Here is a 24,101-nt window from a genome sequence, read left to right as displayed (position 1 = left end):
TGTTTGCACTCGTAAAAAGGAACATTACACAGAGAAAAAAGTTAAGAAAAGATGTGCAGAGAGGTCATAAAAAACCCAAAGGGCTTATAAGCGACTCCCCCCTCCTAAAAACAAGAAAAAATAAAAAACAATAATTCTAAAAACCATATAAGCACAATACATAGGCCTATATAGTATAACCGATAACTCAGTTATACAATACTTCAGAATAGAATTAAATAGCTTAGAAATATATTTGAATAATGGTGAATGAGCAACACAGATATATTAAAAATCTATAAACTTTTTTTCAGCTTTCTTTTGAATGCAGATAATGTTGAGCATGTTTCACTTAGATGTTTTAAACTGTTACGGAAGAGTATTAGGGCCATGCAGGAGAAAAAATATTTAAGAGGGGAAGATTTTTTTTTTATGGTGCACTTCGAGAAAAAAGTCGACATGTCGAGATTAATGTTGAAATACAATTTCAATAATAAAGTCCAAATTTCGAGAATAAAGCAGAAATTTCACCTTTTTTCTCAACATTTCAACTTTATTCACGAAATTTTGACTTTTTTCTCAACATTTCGACTTTTTTCTCGAAATTGTACTTCAACATTAATCTCGAAATTTTGACTTTTATTTTATTTTATTTTTTAGACAAAACTTTATTGAAAATATACAAACTCTCAAAGAGGATAATGGACAAATATCAATTTAAATGCAATATGAAAAGAAATAAAAATAAAAAGTGGGGATTCTTGTAAGGAATACAAAAACAAGGCGCTCTAAGAATTAAAAGGTTCATATGAATAACAAAATAATTTAAGCATTTAAATTCATATAATGGAGCATAGAAAAGGAGAGGAATTATTAAATTAGAATAACAAATAACGAGCAAAGTCTAGACTTATTTTACTTGCATTTTTGTTTTCTACTCTTTTGAGACATGTGAAAAAAATCTGAAAATCATTAATAAAACCCCGGAAGGAGGGTTTACAATTTCTCCATTTGGCACAATGAATATGGTTCTTAGCCAGTAAAAAAATGATATTAATAATATCAGAAACAGAAAATTCCAAATTATCCATGAAGAAAATAATATGGCTTAATTCAAAAGGTGGAACATTATTAATTTTAAAAGATATCCAATTGTGTATGTCTGTCTAGAAACAATGAAACAAAGGACATTGATAAAACAAACGATCCAGTGCTTCTTCATCCTTTTTGCAGAAGGAACATTGATCTACCTCAAATTTAAATTTAAAAAAAAAAAATTCTGCCACAGGATAGACCTTATTCATAATTTTAAAATTTACTTCTTTAACTTTAGGCAAAATAGGCCATTTAATACATTTGGAATGCGCTTTGTTTAATGTACTTTGTCACAAGTTGAGGTCCTTAGTTAGTTTGTGGTTGTTTTACTTCTCCTAGGTAGGTTCACCTGAGACTGTTTGCTCTTCCACGTGATCTGCGTCTGTGATTTCATCGTGTTCATCTCCGGTGTGATAAAGATGATTAATGGAGTGCAGGCGGTAATCCACCTGTGTCTCTACCTGCTGACAGGCAGGACGCCGGATTAAATCTGCGCGCCATCAGGGTTTATCTGTAACCTGCACGTGGATCCTGCAGACTGGCTCAGACCTCAACCTTCAGACTCCACCAAAGTCTGCACAGACCGAGCAAACTCTTTCATATAAATGTGGTTTTAAGGGTTTTAGAAGAGCCTTCTCACAGAGGTCACATGCAGAAAAGCAAAGAGGCACCAACCTTTATTTATTATGTAGAAGTGCAAAGCAAATAATTGTATTTGGTGCCTTCCTGCTTCTATAGGAGGGTCAGTTGCAGCTATGTGCTTCCAATCAGCTACACTTGATTAAGTAGCTATCAGCAGCTTACACACCTCTACAAAAGCAAACTTGAGGTGTTTAACACACCTCCAAGGAGCAAAGAAATCAGCAAAGGTATTTTAGAGGCTATTAGAGGCTATATTTGCTGCCCCTCTGGAAAGGTCTACAAGGTCATTTCTGATTAGCAGTTCTGTGTGCCACAGGTAGGAACAACCCATATTATTATTATTATTATTATTATTATTATTATTATTATTATTATTATTATTATTATTATTATTATTATTATTATTATTATTATATATAATATTGTATATATTATTAGCATCGATATAATAATAATAATAATAATAATAATAATAATAATAATAATAATAATAATAATAATAATAATAATAGTAATAATAATAATAATAATAATGATAATAATAATAACATAGTAATAATAAATAATACCAATAATGATACATAAATAATAACATAATAATAATAATAATAATAATAATAATAATAATAATAATAATTATTATTATTATTATTGTATTTATTATATATAATATTATATATATATTATTAGCATCGATATAATAATAATAATAATAATAATAATAATAATAATAATAATAATAATAATAATAATAATAATAATAACATAGTAATAATAAATAATACCAATAATGATACATAAATAATAACATAATAATAATAATAATAATAATAATAATAATAATAATAATAATAATAATAATAATAATAATAATAATAATAATAGAAAATTAAAAATAGTAAAAAAATGTACATGAATGTAACTTTCATTTCTTTACTCTTCAATGTAATTATTTTGTACAGCTGTAAAGTAATTATCCAACCCCCCCAGGTTTTCAGATTGTTTTTATCTTAATTTCCTGACAGTATTGGTTTTTTTTTTTAACTAATATTTTTGAATAATTTCCGCAGCAGAGAACTCGAGCTATGAAACCCGCTCAGACACAACCCTGCTGAAGGATGCAGAGCCGGCAGGTCGTGAGGATAACGTGAGGGCTCAAACCCACGTCCCCCCACCGACGTCCCCCTCGTGTGTCTCATGCCTAATCTGACTCCATTGTGCTGACGGAGGTGGAACCAGCTCCAATCCTCTCACTCCCAGGAAGTCTGCATCCGTTAGCCTGATGCCCGGAGAGGAGGGCTGGTCAGAGGTCACGCACGAGTCCCCTGATTGGCTCCCGGGGCGGCCGGGGCCCGTGACGGACAGCAGGTGTTTACATATAGAGCTTCTCAGAGCGGCGGCCGTCTCCTCCTCCGACTCAGCAGCATCACACCTGCGGCACAGGTGAGTAACTGAGCTCATACACACTCCATACCGGCTTCTGCTGGTCTGAAATCAACGGCACTCGAAGGCCGGGAGTCAAGAATAAAGACAGTTATTTAAACTGATAGAATAGAATAGAATAGAATAGAATAGAATAGAATAGAATAGAATAGAATAGAATAGAATAGAATAGAATAGAATAGAATAGAAAGCCTCTATTATCATTATAATGCTATAATGAGATTAGGGAACAGCTCCATAAAAGTGCACACATTTAACGACTATGTAAAAAACAAAATAAGAAACAGGAAATATAAATATATATACACTATGGAAATGAATGAATGAGAGAATATTGCACATAAATGAGTGGAGAATATTGCACATGGATGGCAGAAAGAATATTGCACAGTATGACGTAGCTTAATAGGATAATAATAGGATATCTTGGGTTATAAAAGGAGAAGTTCACCTGCAAGTCAAGAATTAACTTCATTTTGTCATTTATCCGTTACTAGTGAGAAATATAAATAAAACTAGAGAATCCACTAGATTACAAATTGTGCATCGTGTAATAAATTGCTTTGTCAGTGAAACGTTTTCAACATTTCAGATCATTGTGAGTATTTATGCCTGGTGTTATTGAGATTGTCTTAATGGAGAGATTTTGCAGACGTTAGTCGGCGTTGCGTCTCCTGAGGAGAGCTGAAAAGCATCTAGGAGGGTTTTAACCAGATTAAGAAGCTCAGTCCGTTTAAATCTGTTTGTCATCTCAAGAAAGTAAACGAGTGGAAGTAAAAGGACTGTCGGCACTGCTCTGATTCTGTAACTGTTACCAGGACTTGATTTTTTTATTACAGATAAAGTATTTTTGTTAATGTATACTGTTTAGTGGAGCAGTGCCGTCACGGGCCACTAGAGGGCGCCAGAGCTAGTTCATGAAACACTGTGAACTGGTTTCCCTCCCACAGACTCAGACTCAGAGCTTTGCTGAGTTCACCTGCCCTCCTCCTCCTCAGCTCATTCATGTCAACCGAGAGCATCACCATGGAAACTCATCCACCTTCATGTTACATCATGTGTGAGGTTCAGATCCTTCCTGATCTCCTGACGTCCAGACAGTTCCCCTGCAGGACGAACGAAGAGCCAGGACTCCCAGAGTCCTTTGAGAAAAGCTTTTCAGCATCTTTGGCGTATAAATGAGGCACAAAACACCGTTGAGGCCTCGGACCTCCAGTCAAGTCCTCTCACGTCCTGATTTATATCTGGTTCCTCTGCATGCGACCTCCACTTCCAGGAGGCGGGACCAACGGACGAGGAGCATCTCCAGAAGAGTGGGAGTACTGGTGCACGACGGCCGTCAGGGTTGTAGCTCATCCACCCAGCAGCATCATCATTGTCTCCGGAGAGACTCGGAGACTCCAGCAGGTCCAGCAGGGTCCGTCATCCCGGCAGCATAGAGGGTCTGCATTGACGTCACTTCCCCACTGGACCAGCCCCCTTACTCACACTGAGTGGCAAAACATCAGCAAAAACGGCTGCAACTAGTGGAGAAGACGTGATAACAGCCAATTATCGGCTTAAATTAAAGGCAGTTGGACTTGACAGTGACCCGTACAGTTACCCCAAGAACCAGTGGTCCATGGACATTAATATTTGGTACAGTTACCCCAAGAACCAGTGGTCCATGGACATTAATATTTGGTACAGTTACCCCCAAGAACCAGTGGTCCATGGACATAAATATTTGGTACAGTTACCAAGAACCAGTGGTCCATGGATATTAATATTTGGTACAGTTACCAAGAACCAGTGGTCCATGGATATTAATATTTGGTACAGTTACCCCAAGAACCAGTGGTCCATGGACATTAATATTTGGTACAGTTACCCCAAGAACCAGTGGTCCATGGACATTAATATTTGGTACAGTTACCAAGAACCAGTGGTCCATGGATATTAATATTTGGTACAGTTACCAAGAACCAGTGGTCCATGGACATTAATATTTGGTACAGTTACCCCAAGAACCAGTGGTCCATGGACATTAATATTTGGTACAGTTACCAAGAACCAGTGGTTCATGGACATTAATATTTGGTACAGTTACCAAGAACCAGTGGTCCATGGACATTAATATTTGGTACAGTTACCCCAAGAACCAGTGGTCCATGGACATTAATATTTGGTACAGTTACCCCAAGAACCAGTGGTCCATGGACATTAATATTTGGTACAGTTACCAAGAACCAGTGGTCCATGGACATTAATATTTGGTACAGTTACCCCAAGAACCAGTGGTCCATGGACATTAATATTTGGTACAGTTACCCCAAGAACCAGTGGTCCATGGACATTAATATTTGGTACAGTTACCAAGAACCAGTGGTCCATGGACATTAATATTTGGTACAGTTACCCCAAGAACCAGTGGTCCATGGACATTAATATTTGGTACAGTTACCAAGAACCAGTGGTCCATGGACATTAATATTTGGTACAGTTACCAAGAACCAGTGGTCCATGGACATTAATATTTGGCCACAAATCCAGTTTCCTGATATTTATATGTATTTAATTTCTACGCCGGGGAAATACACGAAGCAAAGCTTGAAGGCTTACAAAAGTCTTGACGCTTGGTCCGACTTCAAGGCAGGATTTGTTGGTGAAATTAAAGTGATGAGGATACCCAACTTTATGATTTGACCGTTTAACGTTAGCTACCCAAAAATCCAACATTACCTGATACAAAATGGGAACCGCAAATCCACGTTTCGGTGCCTGGAATCCAGTTGTTTCTTAGAATTGCAGCGATCCATTTGTCTCTCTTAAGCTTATCTTTTTTTCTGCCACTCAGTGGGCGAAACCCACTGTAAAGTCGCATGTGTGACGTCATGCACATTCCCTCTATTCGCTGACACCGGTTCCCCTTTTCCTCCTGAGACCGAGTGCAGCCAAACCTAGAGTTCATGACCGGTGCATTTCGCCGTCGTCATGGAGACCCCAGAACTAATGATGGGGAAGACCGGGCCAACTAAAGCCACTGAACCTCCAGGCCTACAGGAGACAAAGACACATTTTGTCCTGCTTCAAACGCCGTTACGGATGTAAGATAAGAGGCTGCTTCCTGCCACATATAGAACCATCGCCGGCTGACCTCGGCGCTCCTGCAGCTACTAACGACAGCTCTTTCCTCATTGGTCAGAAACTGAGATGATGAGGTGTTTATTTTTGTCTCGTTCTTCTCCTCAGGCACCTCTGAGCAGCGTCCTCCAATCAACTTCAGCATGAGCCCGAAAAACGTCATTTTCAAGAAGACATGCAAAGACAAGTCGGTGAGTGATTCCTCTCCGACGACGCACAGATGTGGCGTCCCGCTGTGACCTCTGAACCCTTCACATGTTCACATTCAGGGCGGTAAAACGTGGTTTTAAAACACTGGTGAATCATTATGATGAAAGCTTTTTCATTCACCTGCTCCGTCATTGTCATTAAATTAGAGACCAAACTACCGAAGCACATGATACCAGACTCAGTTGAATATCTAGACATCACGTCCAAAACGTCTTGTTTGTTTGTAACGCCAGACTGTTAATATGTTTATTTCTGCTGTAAAGCTGAACATTTTATCCTGAAAGTTAACACACTGTTGGATCCAGACCCTAGTGGTCATTAGTAGAACTGCAGGTCTGCATCTGGAGCCTAGTGGTCAGTAGAGGCACTGCAGGTATGGATCCAGACCCTAGTGGTCGGTAGTAGAACTGTAGGTCTGGTTTAAGACTCTAGTGGTCAGTAGTGGACCTGCAGGTCTGTATCATTGTTATTATTTTACACATGAGCAGGGTTGGAGGGGAATTTAAATATCTTGATTCTGAAGGTTTTCCAATTTGCTCATTCATGCTCCCTCAAAGCTCAGATAAATATTTCTGGGGGGGAAATCGCCAACACATTTTTGTGTCATCAACAACAAACTGGTCGGACAAGCTATTTCTCGATTCCCTGAGAAAAGTACTGATCCGAGACTTCAGCAGCTTTTACACAGAAAAAGTGGAAGGAGAATGGTCGCCTGACGGCTCGTCTCTGTGCAGAGCTCTGCACAGAGATTGTATGTCAGATAAAACGTCCTAATACCGTATCGGCCCGAATATAAGACGACCCTGTTTATAAGCCGACCCCCTCTTTTTCAAGACTTAAGTTTGAAAAATGGCAAATTAAATTTTTATACAGAAAATAATTACAGTACATCTGAAAAAAATTATTATAACAATATATTTGAGAGAAAAAGCATGTTATTTTGTCTCATTCAAATCATCATCTTGAAGTTTGCGTCATAACTTCTCCTCAGCTGCCGGTTTACCTGCCGATCTTCCACCCACTTTTCTCCAGATTGTCGCTACGTTTCTCCCTTTTCTGTTATCTCTTCTCTTATTTTCTTATCTTTTCTTTCTTACCGCTATTTTTATTTTTCTTCTTCGTGATGGGGGTTGGCTTTGGCCTGGGGAGTTAAATTCAGCATTTAAAGATATCTGGCGCCATCTAGCGTTGTGAATGGGTATAATGTCTAGACCCCGAATGGAAGACGACCCCCACTTTTTTCTTATTTCAATGCAGAAAACACTGTCTTATATTCGGGCCAATACGGTAGATGTTTAACTGTATTTTCTGACTGATCCTGAAAGGTCAGCGACTCCCGTCTGCTAATGTTCTGAATATCCAAGCTCAGGTCGAGGCCGCTGGGCTTTTCCTGGGAAGGTCTGGGTCATGAGTTCGGTTCTGTTCAGGCTGTGAAAGAATGTTCAACCTGAAGCTGCATGTCTCTCTCGGCGTTTAACGGCATCTCTGTTGTGCTGCAGGTCGGAGTGTTTATGGGGAAGAGAGACTTTGTGGATAACGTGGACTCTGTGGATCCAGTGGGTGAGTTTCAGAAACGCTGCAGCATCAGGACCGGTGGACTCTGACCAATTCATTGGCTTTGGGGAAAAAGCCATGTAAGACTATAAACTTGAAACTAGGTGGGGCATAACGGTATATTTACAGTGCTGATGAGTGTGGATCAGACAAAGATTCAGAGAAACAGAAACAGAAACCTGAAACTTTGAATAATTTAACCAAAACCAAGACCAGAAAGAAACCAAAGACCCACCGAAACAGAAAGGAGGCAAGGCAAGTTTATTTGTATAGGAAAATTCAACACAAGGTAATTCAAAGTGCTTTACATCAACATTAAAAGTGGCAAGACACAATTAAACAGTAAATAACAAATAAAATGAGATAACATGATAAGAAAAGAGGTAAAATAATAAAAAGCACAAGTTGTTAAATAGTAAGGGCAGTAGAGTACAGCAGGTACATCTCATTCTTACAATGGCAAGAATTACGTTTCTATACGGTCAAAACGTACAAAGACCGGTTTAAACACATTATTACAAAAGTAATCTGTAACAATTCGTACAGTGAATTAAACCAATTTGACAATTCTGGCAAGAAAGAAAGAATATCAGAGAGTGAAGATGCAAAGTGAGAGGTGGACTGGCAGAAACCAGGCAAAACCAGACGGTCTAAACACACAGCAGACAAGTTGACAGTCTGAGGACCGTGCATTGTTTATTTCAAATAATTTTATTTTTGGTTTAAAATGTTTAAAATGTGGGTGGTGCTCGGTGAGTATGGAGTCCGGGGCCCTCTATTAAGGGCTGTCCGGTCTCTGTATGATCGGAGCAGGAGTTTGGCTCGCATTGCCGGCAGTAGATCAGACTTGTTCCCGGTGCATGTTGGACTCCGGCAGGGCTGCCCTTTGTCACCGGTTCTGTTCATTATTTTTATGGACAGGATTTCTAGGCGCAGCCAGGGGCAAGAGGGGATCCGGTTTGGGAACCACAGGATTTCGTCTCTGCTTTTTGCGGATGACGTTGTCCTGTTGGCTTCATCGGACCGGGACCTTCAGCATGTGCTGGGGCGGTTTGAGGCCGAGTCAGGGATGAGAATCAGCACCTCCAAGACCGAGGCCATGGTTCTCCACCGGGAAAGGGTGGTGTGCCTTCTCCAGGTGGGTGGAGAAGTCCTGCCTCAGGTGGAGGAGTTCAAGTATCTCAGGATCTTGTTCACGAGTGAGGGAACGATGGAGCGTGAGATTGACAGACGGATCGGTGCAGCGTCCGCAGTTATGCGGTCGATGTACTGGACCGTCGTGGTGAAGAAGGAGCTGAGTCGAAAGAAGAAGCTCTCGATTTACCGGTCAATCTACCCACCTACCCTCACCTATGGTCATGAACTTTGGGTAGTGACCGAAAGGACAAGATCGCGGATACAAGCGGCCGAGATGATTTTCCTCCGCAGGGTGACTCGACGCTCCCTTAGAGATAGGGTGAGGAGTTCGGTCACCCATTTTTTTGTGTCCAGGTCAGTGTTTGACTCTGTCTGAGGCTCAAGCTGGACCTCCAGGGTCTGATTAGTGACTTGTTTCGGTTCTGCGTGCAGAAACGTTTAAACTAAAGGCTCATGTTTTTGTTCGCCACTAGATGGCGTCGTCCTCGTTGATCCTGAGGCTTTGGCGGGAAGGAAAGGTCAGTACCAAAACACATCAACCTGACTGGTCCCCAGAAGGGTTTCACTGAAAACAAGCTAACCAACTGACTAAAGTAACGTTTTTAAAATAAGAAAACTGTCTTCTCTATCCTGCAGTGTTCGTCACCTTGTCCTGCATCTTCCGCTACGGCCGAGACGACATGGACGTGATGGGAATCGCCTTCCGTCGGGAGCTGTTCCTGTCCACCCGGCAGGTGTACCCGCCTCTGCAGGACCGGGAGAAGGGCGTCCACACCAGGATCCAGGCCAAGCTCCTGCGCAAGCTGGGAAATAACGCCTACCCGTTCTTCTTCGAGGTGAATCGCGGCAGGGCGGCTGATCAGTTCTGCGGTTACTGAAGGGAAATGGACAGAAAGAGAGGGAACATGTTTATTCCACAATAACATGTAGAAAAGCTACAGAAAATGATTTAACCTAAGAAAACATTAGTTCGGAAAGAGAAAACATGTACATTGTTTTTCTTTGCAAAAATTGCCCTAAACTTTTTTTCTTTTGTCCCTCCTTCCCTTCGCTAGTTTCCCGACAACCTGCCTTGCTCTGTGGCACTCCAGCCAGCGACCCACGATGAGGGCAAGGTGAGATCCTGAGAGATGAATCCACTGTGGTGTTGGAGCTAAAGGCAGCTAGAGGCAACTAGAGGCAGCTAGAGGAAACTACAGGTAGCTAGAGGCAGCTAGAGGAAACTAGGGGCAACTAGAGGCAGCTAGAGGAAACTAGAGGCACCAAGAGTCAACTAGAGGAAACTACAGGTAGCTAGAGTCAGCTAGAGGCAGCTGGAGGTAGCTGGAGGAAGATGGAAGCAACTACAGGCAGTGAGAGGAAACTAGAGTCAACTACAGGAAACTAGAGGCAGCTAGAGTCAACTACAGGCAGCTAGAGTCAATTACAGGCAGCTAGAGTCAATTACAGGCAGCTAGGGGAAACTAGGTGCAGCTAGAGTCAACTAGAGTCAATTACAGGCAGCTAGAGGAAACTAGGTGCAGCTAGAGGCAACTAGAGGCAGCTAGAGTCAACTAGAGGCAGCTAGGGGAAACTAGGTGCAGCTAGAGTAAACTAGAGGCAGCTAGAGTCAACTAGAGGCAGCTAGAGTCAATTACAGGCAGCTAAGGGAAACTAGGTGCAGCTAGAGTCAACTAGAGTCAATTACAGGCAGCTAGAGGAAACTAGGTGCAGCTAGAGGCAACTAGAGGCAGCTAGAGGCAGCTAGAGTCAATTACAGGCAGCTAGGGGAAACTAGGTGCAGCTAGAGTCAACTATAGGCAGCTAGAGGCAACTAGAGGCAGCTAGGGGAAACTAGGTGCAGCTAGAGTCAACTAGAGGCAGCTAGAGGCAACTAGAGGCAGCTAGAGTCAATTACAGGCAGCTAGGGGAAACTAGGTGCAGCTAGAGTCAACTAGAGGCAGCTAGAGGCAACTAGAGGCAGCTAGGGGAAACTAGGTGCAGCTAGAGTCAACTAGAGGCAGCTAGAGGCAACTAGAGGCAGCTAGAGTCAATTACAGGCAGCTAGGGGAAACTAGGTGCAGCTAGAGTCAACTATAGGCAGCTAGAGTCAATTACAGGCAGCTAGGGGAAACTAGAGGCAGCTAGAGTCAACTAGAGGCAGCTAGAGGCAACTAGAGGCAGCTAGAGTCAATTACAGGCAGCTAGGGGAAACTAGGTGCAGCTAGAGTCAACTAGAGGCAGCTAGAGTCAACTAGGTGCAGCTAGAGTCAACTAGAGGCAGCTAGAGTCAATTACAGGCAGCTAGAGGAAACTAGGTGCAGCTAGAGGCAACTAGAGGCAGCTAGAGTCAACTAGAGGTAACTAGAACAAATTACAGGTAGCTAGAGGAAACTAGGTGCAGCTAGGGTCAACTACAGGCAGCTAGAGTCAACTAGAGGTAACTAGAACAAATTACAGGTAGCTAGAGGAAACTAGGTGCAGCTAGGGTCAACTACAGGCAGCTAGAGTCAACTAGAGGTAACTAGAACAAATTACAGGTAGCTAGAGGAAACTAGGTGCAGCTAGAGACAGCTAGAGTCAACTAGAGCAACTAGAGGAAACTACAGTAAACTACAGGCAGCTAGAGGCAACTAGAAGAAACTAGAGGTAGCTAGAGTCAGCTAGAGTCAACTAGAGCAACTAGAGGCAACTAGAGGTAGCTAGAGTCAGCTAGAGGCAGCTGGAGGCAGCTAGATGAAACTAGAGACAACTATAGGAAGCTAGAGGTCGCTAGAGGCAGCTAAAGGAAACTAGAGGCAGCTAGAGTAAACTAGAGGAAGATGGAAGCAACTAGAGGCAGTGAGAGGAAACTAGAGTCAACTAGAGTAAACTATAGGCAGCTAGAGTCAACTACAGGCAGCTATAGGCAACTAGAGGCAGCTAGAGGCAACTAGTGGCAGCTAGAGGCCAAACATGTCAACTTCAGGTTTAACTGTGTGACTGTGTGACGGCTTAAAAGTGCTTCACCAGAGCACATTGTTACCATGGTAACTTGTGATGGAAATCTGCTTAGTTCGGCATGTATCATGCTGATCTTTCAATGTTTCGGGACGATTAAGCATCTCCAGAGCTGCAGCTGAAACAATGAGACAAAACTGGACATGCTCCTAAACCCTAGTCTGTTCATGATGATCTTCATTCTTCTTCTGCAGCAATGTGCTGTGGAGTTCGAGATCAAAGCGTTCAGCGCTGAGAGCCAAGACGCAAAAGTCCGCAAGCGGTGAGTCTCAGCCGTCCCTTATTGATGCCTGAAAGTTTGCATCGAGGCGGAAAACGAGTCAGATTTTTTTTTGATAACCGCTGCATTTGTGTTCTCTGGTTCGTCCTACAGGAGCACGGTGAAGCTGATGCTCAGGAAGGTTCAGTACGCCACGGAGGACCAAGGAACGCCGCCCTCTGTTGAACTCACCAAGGACTTCGTCATGTCGGACAAACCGCTGCACGTCAAGGCCAGTCTGGACAAAGAGGTGAGTCGGAAGAGGTGGGAAGATGCGTCCCGATTCGGTGTTGTTTGATCTTGCTGGATGGAACTCTACAAAGCTGAACCATGTGACACTAATAACTAGTGTAGTCCCAATCGGGTCCAATCACTTCATTTTCAAAACATCGGTATCCACCAAAAAAGACAAATATATATATATATATATATATATATATATATATATATATATATATATATATATATATATATATATATATATTAATTATTAAATCGTTTTATAATTGTATTAACAATACAGACAGTTGTGTGTTTATTACAAGATATTGCTTTTGGATATTGCTTTTCCACTAGCGGCTGGAAGTGACCTTTTTCCTGGAGGGGGAAAGAAGCCTGGCTAACAGAAAGCTAACAGCAGCTAGCCTACCCTCAGATAAACGGAGAAAATGTCTGAAAGTTTTAAAAGGAAAGAAAAGCTTTTGGAGAAAAGTGACTGTAGTGTTATGTAAATGATTATCCGTCACTCATTAATCATCTTTTGGTCCACTTTATTGACTCTCGGTGACAACACAACACAGGGATGACGGACTGCCATTTTGCGGGCTGGTGTTACCGTCTAAAGGGTCCGTCTCTGAACAACCACAATTGGTTCCTACGGACAATAAAATAAACTTTTTTTTACTTAATACATTGCCAAAATGTATCTGATCGGGAAAAAGTATCGGAATTGTATCAGGAGCCAAAAATAGTGATCGGATCGGGAAAAATCGGGGTCGACTGATACTCAAACTCAAGTGATCGGGATTCGGATCGGGAACTAAAAAATCCTGACGGGACAACCCTACTAATAACCTTTTATAATTAAACGTTATTTCTTTCAGCTTTACTACCACGGGGAAACCATCGTTGTTCACGTTAATGTTGAGAACAACTCCAACAAAAACATCAAGAACATCGTCGTATCAGGTAGGTACGATGCTGACCCGTGGAGCCACGAACAAACCCATCTCAGAGGGGGCTCATCAGTGTCTCACCGTCTTGTCTCCTCCAGTTGACCAAGTCGCCAACGTCGTGTTGTACTCCAATGACAACTATGTGAAATGTGTGGACTTGGAGGAGTCTGGGTAAGTTTCAGCACACGCCAACACAACTTTCTAGTTTATGAAGTCTCTCCTCCCACAGTCCAAAACCTGCAAGTCGAGTTGATCGATGACTCTAAACTGGCTGCATTTTCCAGCCGTAACCCCAAGAAGACCCCCAGGTCCTCGTCTTTGCAGACTAAAGTTAAAACAAGGCTTTTGAGTCTCGGACCGAACACTGTCCATGGTCCAGGGCTGCGATGTCTCGGCCACACCGACCGAACCTAGCGGTATTTGTTTATGCGGGGTCTGCAGTAGGGCAGGGCAATATGGCCCAAAATATCTATCATGATATATATTTGAAAATTTGAGTTAACGATATAACTGACGTTATAATTGACGCGAGACAAAGTACAACTCCAAATCCCAACAATTTAACAGTGCAAATGCAAATTCCTCGCTGACAGTTTAACCAAGAGGCATTTCCAGTGGAAATGGGCCGACATATCCTGAGCATGAACCAGATAACATCCACAAAACCTAAAAAGAGTTGCTTTGCAAGATAAAATGCAGTCTTTCCACAATCCGAATGGGCATCACATCCCTGGCTAAACAACGTGTCACTGCATTAATTAGTTCCCCCCAGCGTTTTCTAATTTTTCTCATAAGGCGTGCAGCTATTCAAAGCTACGCCGATTGTTCGGTGAGTCAGCTTCTCTGGTCTCACCACCGCGCTAGTTGAGGTGGACGCCTCTTCTCGTGCTTTAACAGCTTTGTTGTACTTCAACTTTTGCTTCATATAATGAAATAGATCTGTGGTGTTTCTTCCTTGCATGTTCTACAAAAAATTGTTGGGTATCTGACTGGCAAAAACCAAACCACCTCCGCACCACTGAAGTCGCACCATTTTTCTGGTTCATTTGTTTCATTCAACGATCCGCTTTCGCCCTTATCATTTTCTGTCGCCGCCATGCTTTTTCCGCCTTGTGCATATGAGCGTATGAAAACAAAGACACTGTGCATTTTTCCCATATTCCATCGTGATATTTCCTTTTCTTGTCATTGCCTAACATTGTATTACTGTGAAAGGTATAACAATAGTCTGTAGCTCGCTTGCCACTTGGTTAGACATTTCTCTATCCGTACTGACAACGGGCCACGCCTCTCCATTCCTGCAACTACCTGAACGATTCCATCGGTCGTTGTTGCGCCTCTGTTACCTGTACTGGCCTCTGCTACATCTCTGTTACCACCTTCCAGAGGTGCGACATAAGTCTTCCGCTATCACAGACTGATGGGTGGGAAAACCTGGATCTCCATGATTATGACTGCACAGATACAGATCATTCAAATGTATAATATAATTTAAGAAAAGAATACTGCTCCGTTATTTCCATAATTCAGTGGTCTGGCATCTAAACCTGTCTAATTGACCCTTTGTCCGCCTTCTGATTGGTCCCTGACTGACCAATCAGAAACATAATTCTCCATTGCTGCATCCAGGTCAGAATATCCGGTTGGACCAAACAGCCGTCTCTCTCGTTCATATCAATGGAAAAAGCCTAGTTTTTACTGGCATTTCTGGATATCAACATTTTAATCACCGGATCATTTTCTTAAAACTTTGTATTAGTAAAAAGGTACACTTGCAGTGCAGCGAGGGAGCAGCGTATTTTTTATCCCCAAACTGGCAGAAATCCGATCCGTACTCAAAACAAAGTCGGCTCTGCAGCAGCTACAACCCGTAGCTACAACCGTGAAAGCCTTTTATTTATTTATTTATTTATCTTCAACTGGTTAAGCGGTGTGCTTGGGGCGCTTGTAAAAGTGACACCCGCTACCCAGAGAGAATCACAGTAATACATTTCATCCTAAAACCAACAGTAAATTTGGATAAATCTACGTGGACGGCCGCACCTTCCACCGTGTTATCAGATAAACTCATCAAAAGATTTTGTTTTTGCAGAAAAAGTCCTTTTTATTTATATGTAGTTGCTGTTGATTTTCTTTGGTACAATAATTGAAAGTAAAGTGATGTAAAACCCTGTTTTTACAGTGGAAGTGGAGGGGAGAGATGACAGTTTTGTCCGACCTAGCAACAGGGGCGACCTAGCAACGGGGGCGGGGCTTGACAAAGGGTCAATTGTTGATGCTGTTAAGCCGAGATAGGCCAGTTTGAGCAACATTTATCTTTTTCTTATTTATTTACTTTTTTCTTTCTTTCTCTCATATATATATATATGTATATTTATTTATTTTGTTTTAGTAGACAAAATAAGCTTTGGCTTCAGTCTACACCTTTTGGTCCTTGCTTGATCTACATGCAAAAACTTTGTATTGATTACTAACTTCTACAACGTGACCAAATAAACATATCAAATCAAAATCAAATCAAATCAATTGTGCATCTGAAGGGGAGCGATAGTTTGAACTTCTTAAAACAAAGTATTACAATCTTGGTTAAATATTAAACCAGCCGTGGAGGACGAAACACTGAAGGAAACCTTTGTTCCTTTTATTATTCGAACCTCAACACTTTATAAGATGCTCCACTTTAGTCTCCACAGGTTTTTACATAAACACAACAGAAATATGATCCGATCCACTGAGGTCCACAGGATATGCCAACCCACCATCACTCATAATCCCCTATGATCATGGAGAGCAGGAAGGTGCACATAAGTCTCATCAACCCCAACCCAAACACACCCAATAACAAGTAGGCTTGGTAAGTGTGACCTTTGAACCCTCCGACCGGACTGCCCCACTAACATCAGCCTCCACGTGGAGGTTACTTAATCAGAGTCTCAATACTCATAAAACCTTCAGGGATCAAAGGAATTTATTTTAGATTATTTGATTGGTTATCATTGTTTATCTAGTCACGGCGAAACTTCCTCTGGGTTCGTGATCATGGCGCTGGAATGAGAAGGAACCTGCTGGTTTCATGAGGCCCCGCCCTCGGGGATTACCAGACACCATGCCTTCATGCCGCTCTTAGTTCCTTGATCATCGTCAGACAGCAGCATTCAGCTCTTCCACTGTCGAAGGACGACAGCTGAACTTGAAAATAAACCTTCAGAGAGAAGATGGCCTGCCGGTCTCAAGTCGATCTGCAGTGTCCGGTGTGCCAGGGTTATGTCCTACATGTCCTAAACAGAAAAATATCGGGTCGCCGGTGCTTTTGTTATGACATTTTATCTTCTCTTCCCGGGCTTTGGAGGCGTGTCATTTAAGCAGGACTGAAGGAGGAGGGGTTTCCCGTAAGCTCCTCCAACCCAGCCTTTAAATAGCTTCTCGGAAAAACCGCAGAAATGTCTTGAAGTGTTTCCTGTATGACTTGATCAGCGTGTCACATGCTGGGGATTCTTTTATTATTAGTTTTGGCTTTGATTTATGAGCGGGATTCTCGCTGATGAGGATTTGCTGCCAGGTTTCGATCACTGTCCTGGTGCCCGACCCGGTTTCAGCTGACTAGAATATTCTGGCAGATGGAAGAGCTTGTGCTCGTTTCAGCTGAACAGTCCCACATCATGGTGCCTCCGCCTCCGTGCCTGACAGCAGGTACGGCGGGATTCCCCCAAAGTGCCGGGCGTTAAAGGTGGAGGAAGTATTTGCTATTGTTCAAGAACACGCCCCTTGACTAGAGTTCCTATAACTATCATCTAATTTCCTTGAAACAAGTTTTCTCCGTCCTTTCTTAGAAATGAGCGTTTGCAGCGTAGATTTCAATTCAATTCAGTTTTATTTATAAAGCGTCTTTTACAACAGAAGTGAAAAACCTTAAGCCAAACACTGGCAAGAAAAAACTTTTGGAGGGAAGAAACCTGGACCAGGACCTGGATCATAAGCGGGGGCCCTCCTGCCGGAGGCCAGCTGGGCAGAGCAGGAAAAGAGAGAACAGACAGAGAGAATGAAGAACAGAGAATGGAGAGACACAGACACAATGGCTAGCTGGTGCAGTAGTGGGATGATCAGGGGGGACTGCAGGTCAGCATGCAGCTCTTGAAGCTCTGGCCTGCAAACATGCACAAAAGAGAAAAGGAAGGGGGGGGGCAACTACAAGAACAATGGGGAACAATGATGGTTATGAGATACTTATAATTAATAACTGAGAAAGGAAAGAAAAGGGAGGGGTGATGGGCACCGCTCAGTGGATCATGTTGGTGCCCCCCTGCAGCGCAGCTCTATAGCAGCATATCCAGGATGAAGCTTTGGTTCAGACCAGCTGCTCTAGTCTGGTAGAACTGGCCCTAAAACACTAGAGTTTACACTAAAAATAGGCTTTACTAAACAGATTCAGTTTCAGGAACTAGTCTCAGATGTGTCCAGTGGGCGTGTCTGAGCTAGGCGTGTTACGGTGGAGATGCCAATCAGCTGTCAGCGATAACTGACCAAACAAATTCCAGTGACCAAGAACGAAGCAAAAGGATGAAACCGGCTCTGAGCTCATTCCTCATTCTTATTTAAGGGAATAATATATATAATTTAGGGCTGTCAGTTTAGAGCGTTAATTAGATTAATTAATTACACTGCTAATTAACGCGTTATGAAAATTAATGGAATTAATTGAGTGGCAAAATGCGCAAGCATTTGAAATTTGGCCCATTGAGGGACCCGTAGGCCACTTGGCAGTGGCAGGTCACTTCCCTCCTGCTGCTAGGCAAACTAACAAAGTAGGGTGACCTACGTGGACGCGACTCAGGGGAGCGAGGCCAGCAAATCTTTGCATTACATTTTGTAAAAAAGAATTTTCCTATCACCAGAGCTGCTCCAGCCTGATTTATCATTTAAAGGCTAAAAATGTCCGGACAAGTTCCACTGTAAACGTTACAGGTACTAGAACGTGAATTGCTGTATTGAGTCTTAATTTTGAATTGAGAGTCCGCCTTTTTTTTTTTAAGTGCCTTTTTGAGACTCAGCCTTATTTTATTTCTGAATTTTATTTATTTAACTGTGTTTGTATTGCATTTTTGAATAATGCCCCTGGCCTAATTGGTTTGCTAATGTGCTTGAGATTTTTTCTTTTGAATTTCATTTATGAAACACACTTCACCAATAAAAATTATCTTCTTAGTGTATTCAATTGATTAGTCATGCACTGTAATTTTGCAATGTCCTAGAATTCGAATTCTTTATTTGGGAACCTTTAGCAGATATGAGATAAAACTGTGATTAATTAGATTAATTAATTATAAATCCTGTAATTAATTAGATTCATTTATTTAATCGCCTGACAGCACTAATATAATTGATGGTTAATAAGCTGTAAATGGTTAGGATAACTCCATGAAATGTGTGTGGAGATAAAGATGGGGGCCGGGCCTCTGATCCGGGTTTGCATGTCCCTCTCAGGGACTCGGTGTCGCCCGGGGCGTCGCTGGAGAAGGTCTACAAGCTGCTGCCCCTGCTGGCCAACAACAGGGAGAGGCGGGGCATCGTTCTGGATGGAAAACTGAAGCACGAGGACACCAACCTGGCGTCGTCGAGCATGTGAGCAGCCTGTCAGCCGATGGAACCTCCTGAAACCCTCCGGGTTCTCGATGTTCACGCTTTGTCTTCTCTCTCAGGATCAAGGAGGGCGTCCTGAAGGAGGTGATGGGAATCATCGTCTCGTACAGAGTCATGGTGAAGCTCATCATCGGCGGGTCAGTATCAGGGTGCATCTGTGTGTGAACTTGTCTCGTCCTGAGAGTTGAACCCAACTAATGTGTGATATAAGTGACATCAGCCCTCAGTAAGGACCGTTTATCATCCCGTTGTCATGGAAACCGACTCCTAAAACAGAAAGTTACTGATTACTTTCTCCAGATGATGATTGCAGTCGCATCACGGGATGATGATCTTTCATTATTTGAACCATCACCATGAGACTCGCCCCCAGAATGCATTTCACCTCAGCCGGTGGAAGTAATGGTTAAGAACAGGAAGTAAAAACCTTTATGTGTAGTTTTAAAATCTTTTCAAAAATTGTTCCTGTAACTTAAAGTTTGTGGTTATTAAGATGATGGATTGGGCACAGAAACATCATATAAAGTTATAAACACTGTTGCTGGGAGTCATATTGAGCCTTTTTCAGTCAAATTGAAAAAAAAAACTGTCTCTTCCTTGTTGTTCCTTGTTGTTGTATATATGAGTGAAATAAACTTAAACTAAACTAAACTAAAACTATATTCATGTTCAGAGGTTATTTTATTCCCAAATAGGTATTGGGAATATATATATATATATATATATATATATATATATATATATATATATATATATATATATATATATATATATATATATATATATATAAAAGTTAAGTAAGTGTGCTGAAAATAAACATTTGATCACATTTAGGTTCAAACTTAGAAATATGTTTGATGGTTAAATCTGAATTTTAAATGTGTTAAATGTTAAAACTTAAATGTAAAGTCTTAATAAAAATAACTATTTATTAAACATATTTCTACGTTAAAAAATATCTTCGTAAATTGTGACTTTGAAAACTTCCCACAACCTTTTTAAAGATAGTTTGAAAGTAAAGTCTGGTCCGATTTCCTGGAAGTCAGATCAGAACCAGCCACACAAAGAAAATAACACAACTAAGGAAACAAAACAAAAGAACTAAAACAAGAACACATGAGTTGAACTGTCCTCTGATTTAGTTTGATAATTGTTCTTTAATTATCCACGATCTGACCTCCATGTTTGTCTCCTACATGCCTGCAGGATGATGGGCTCCAGGTGAGTTTACATCCAATACTTCCATGACTGTCATCACTTTGGAGAACAACTTTTTCATTTCATGTAGAACAATCTACTTTGACTGAAAACTTTTTTAAAGGAAAAACAGTTCTTTTATGTTTATGATGAAAAAACTGCAGTTTCTGTAATATTTGTAATACATTACAAGTCCAACAATTCTGTTCTTCAGTACTATCAGAAAACTTGAAAACAATAGAAAAGAAAACGTTGCAATCCTTTTATAAAGTATTATTGCCAACTGATCAACATTGGAATCGTTATTTACCCCCTCCCCCTTCTGTTTCTTACTACCTGTTAAAATTATACAGTAAAATACAGTCATTTATTATTATTTTAAAGAGTGCTGATTGTGATTTATGGTGAACTGCAGGACATCACAGCAGGACCGTCCCTTTTATATTATTTTACAGTATCTACTACAATGCTACTGTTTATCTAGTCTACAAATTTACTCTAAAACACTTTAGCTCCCTGGCTAATCTCAGGCTGGTGTAATTATATGGTAGTTAAGAACAATAAGCTTTTATTACCCCACTCTTGTGTAGTTTTATGAGTTGTGCTATACAGGCCTGTCTCAGAAAATTAGAATATTGTGATAAAGTTCTTTATTTTCTGTAATGCAATTAAAAAAACAAAAATGTCATACATTCTGGATTCATTACAAATCAACTGAAATATTGCAAGCCTTTTTATTATTTTAATATTGCTGATTATGGCTTACAGTTTAAGATTAAGATTCACAGAATATTCTAATTTTTTTAGATAGGATATTTGAGTTTTCTTAAGCTGTAAGCCAGGGGTCACCAACCCTGGTCCTCGAGGGCCGGTGTCCCTGCAGGTTTTAGATGTTTCCCTGCTTCATTGCACCATGATACAAGTGATTGTGTCATCAACAGAACTATCCAGACTTTGATGACAAGCTGGTGACGATGATTAATTAGAATCAGGTGTGTTAAAGCAGAGAAACATCTAAAACATGCAGGACACCGGCCCTCGAGGACCAGGGTTGATGACCCCTGCTGTAAGCCATGATCAGCAATATAAAAATAATAAAAGGCTTGCAATATTTCAGTAGATTTGTAATGAATCCAGAATGTATGACATTTTTTCTGTAATTGCATTACAGAAAATCACAATATTCTAATTTTCTGAGACAGTCCTGTAATGTAAATCCAGAGTTCAGGAATATAAGTCTCCTGGGAACAAAGACAGATCCATTTCGCTCTCTTGAAGCGTAAAACCACGGTTACCCCATGAAAGATGCTTCTGAACGTGTTTGTTTGTGCGTTTCAGCGAGGTGGGCCTGGAGGTTCCCTTCAGACTGATGCACCCCAAACCTGACGCAGGTAGGAGGTTATTTTCTCCGTCGAGGCTCCCTCTGATCATATTCATGTTTCTGAGCTTTTCTTTTACCCATCATGCACTTACCCCTCCATTAAAGCCTACTCACACATCCATCTTCTCTCTTTCTGCTGCCGACAGTGAAGGACAGGTAAATATACTCTGGCTGCATGGTCTGACTGAATGCATGAGACGGAGCTTTGAGGACAGGTCGATGGCAGATTTGCTGAGACTGGATATTTTTGTTCCCGGTGTTGCTTTTGTCCACTTTGTCTGGGGACAGTATTACATTTTAGCATCTTCTATCACTGCATCAGCTCTTTCTGAGGCCATCATTCCTCTGACGGCTCCTGCTCGTGTCCTCTCGTCACCGTCGGCAGTATCAGCTTTTCCTGATTGCTGACGTCCTGTGTCTTTATGTCTTTATGTCCACCGAGTGCAGAGTTGTGCAAGTTCCTACTTCTCATGAACTAGTTCAAAGTTCAGTTCATATAGTTTAAAAATGAATAGTTCACCTTCATAGTTTACCATTTTCATTTTGAACTAGTTCAAATTCAGTTCATTTCATTATTTTTAGGTGAGAAGTACGAATGAAACGCCCCCCCTACAATCACTGTATACAATCATGTATTGTCCTAGTGGCTTTTCAACTTTACTCAGAGGCTGTAAATCTCCAACAATGTAGTCCATTATCAGTTTGTCTACCTGTTGCTGGGAAATCAAACCCCTGAAAGTGCAGCAGTGACTGGGGTCGTTTGGGGCTGTTGGGTCTTCTTGGTCTTTCCTGATCACTTTGTTTGATCGTCAAGGACTTGCAGATATTTTCTCACACTGGACGGATGCTTTAACTCCACATGACGTTTCAAATATGAAGTTGACGAGTTGATGTCTCTCTCTTCACTGGTCATGTAAAGACTGCACCAGGCTCGGGCCACCGTTGCCATGGAGCTGGGGCCCGTTGTTATGCTAGTGTGCAATGCATTGTGGGTAATGTAGTGTGAAGTCATCGCTGACCGCTGGTGAAATGAGGAGGATTATTCCGTAATAATTGGACCTAAACAGTGAAGCTGAAACTCACATAATCTGAACAGTTCAAATTCCAGTTGGTGATCTGCAGAATGAACAAGTTCAAGTTCTTTATTTGCAAATATGTTGCGTTCAGTTCAACGTTCTCACAGAAATGAACGTGTTCAATGAACGTGTTCAATGAACGTGTTCATTTGAACTCGTTCATGCACAACACCGACCGAGTGACAAAAGACCTCAGCCCGACTGGCTGATGATGATGATAGGAGTCCCGATATGAAACCAAGACATTCCATGAATGTTTTCTCGACAAATTCCTTTCATTTCTACGTACACACCCACTCTTGCAACTCATATCTGCAACTCGTTCAAGTTAAAGGTGACAGGTGAGAGCCGGTACCCATGATTCCATCCTGGACACCTCAGACTGCAGGAACCGTTGGTCACCAACAGACGGAGGGAAACCTCCGTCAATCACTAGTTTGCAAATCTGCATTCACAAATGACACGTAAACATTTACGCTGCAGAAGAAAAGTATTATGCCGTCCTTGTCCAGAGGTGAGCGTTGACATCTCTGGACTCGGAGGCGTTTGCACGGACCGTTGCGTGTGTTGTGATATGTCGAGTCATCGGACCAGATCAGAAACTGGTACTCAGTTCTTAGAGAACAACCAGGCTGTTATCAGCAGCTAATCCAAAAGCCAGGTTATGCGATGGTTTATTACCGATCAGGATGTGGTTGGAAGAGAGCCCCGTTCGTTCCCCAGCGGATGCTTGTAGTGACCCTTGACCCTGTCTTCGCCTCGTCTGTTTACAGTGAGATGGAGGATGAAATGGTGTTTCAGGAATTCAAGCGCTCCTACCTGAAGGGAGTCATCGGCGACGACGAAGACGAGGAAGGCAACGTCTCCGGCGGCGACGACATGGCGCCCAAAGAGAAGTAGAGGAAGGTGTCGGCGGAAGCGACGGCAGCTGGAGTAAACAGATCGTTGGATTATTGAATCAAAAGAATTTTCTGCAGGGACGCTCCACAAATTAACTCAAGATTATCCCTTTAACATTCTTTCATTATTATTTTAAGTGCTGTTGGATGTTTAGTGCCAGTTAGAAGCTTGATGCTTTCAGGTTCAACCGAACAGCTGTGTGTCTGTTTTCTACAAGCAGGTAATGACTGACCTAGTGAAACGTGGATAACCTTTGACCTGCTTCTGCGTTCGGCAGCTGATGCTCAGTTTCTGATTCCTGTAGACGGCGAGAC

The 24,101-nt window shown here is 41.7% G+C and overlaps 1 protein-coding gene across 1 annotated transcript; it reads left to right on the top strand.

Annotated features, from left to right (window-relative positions):
• The first annotated feature begins 3,076 nt into the window (after positions 1–3,076).
• On the top strand, positions 3,077–23,982 carry saga (S-antigen; retina and pineal gland (arrestin) a). The gene is made up of 16 exons (XM_061731654.1): positions 3,077–3,159; positions 6,391–6,473; positions 7,992–8,052; positions 9,657–9,701; positions 9,820–10,019; positions 10,239–10,298; positions 12,357–12,424; positions 12,536–12,671; positions 13,525–13,609; positions 13,695–13,767; positions 19,078–19,215; positions 19,293–19,370; positions 20,440–20,454; positions 21,769–21,821; positions 21,958–21,967; positions 23,661–23,982. Exons 2-16 carry the CDS (start codon positions 6,426–6,428, stop codon positions 23,785–23,787), a joined length of 1,197 nt encoding a protein of 398 aa, XP_061587638.1. The 5' UTR covers positions 3,077–3,159; positions 6,391–6,425; the 3' UTR covers positions 23,788–23,982.
• The last annotated feature ends 119 nt before the right edge of the window (positions 23,983–24,101 follow it).

The sequence above is a fragment of the Cololabis saira genome, chromosome 10, assembly GCF_033807715.1.
Source record: "Cololabis saira isolate AMF1-May2022 chromosome 10, fColSai1.1, whole genome shotgun sequence".
Taxonomy (NCBI): Eukaryota; Metazoa; Chordata; class Actinopteri; order Beloniformes; family Belonidae; genus Cololabis; species Cololabis saira.
The sequence above is the reverse complement of the archived record's forward strand: the minus strand, read 5'-3'. Positions and strand labels throughout refer to the sequence as shown.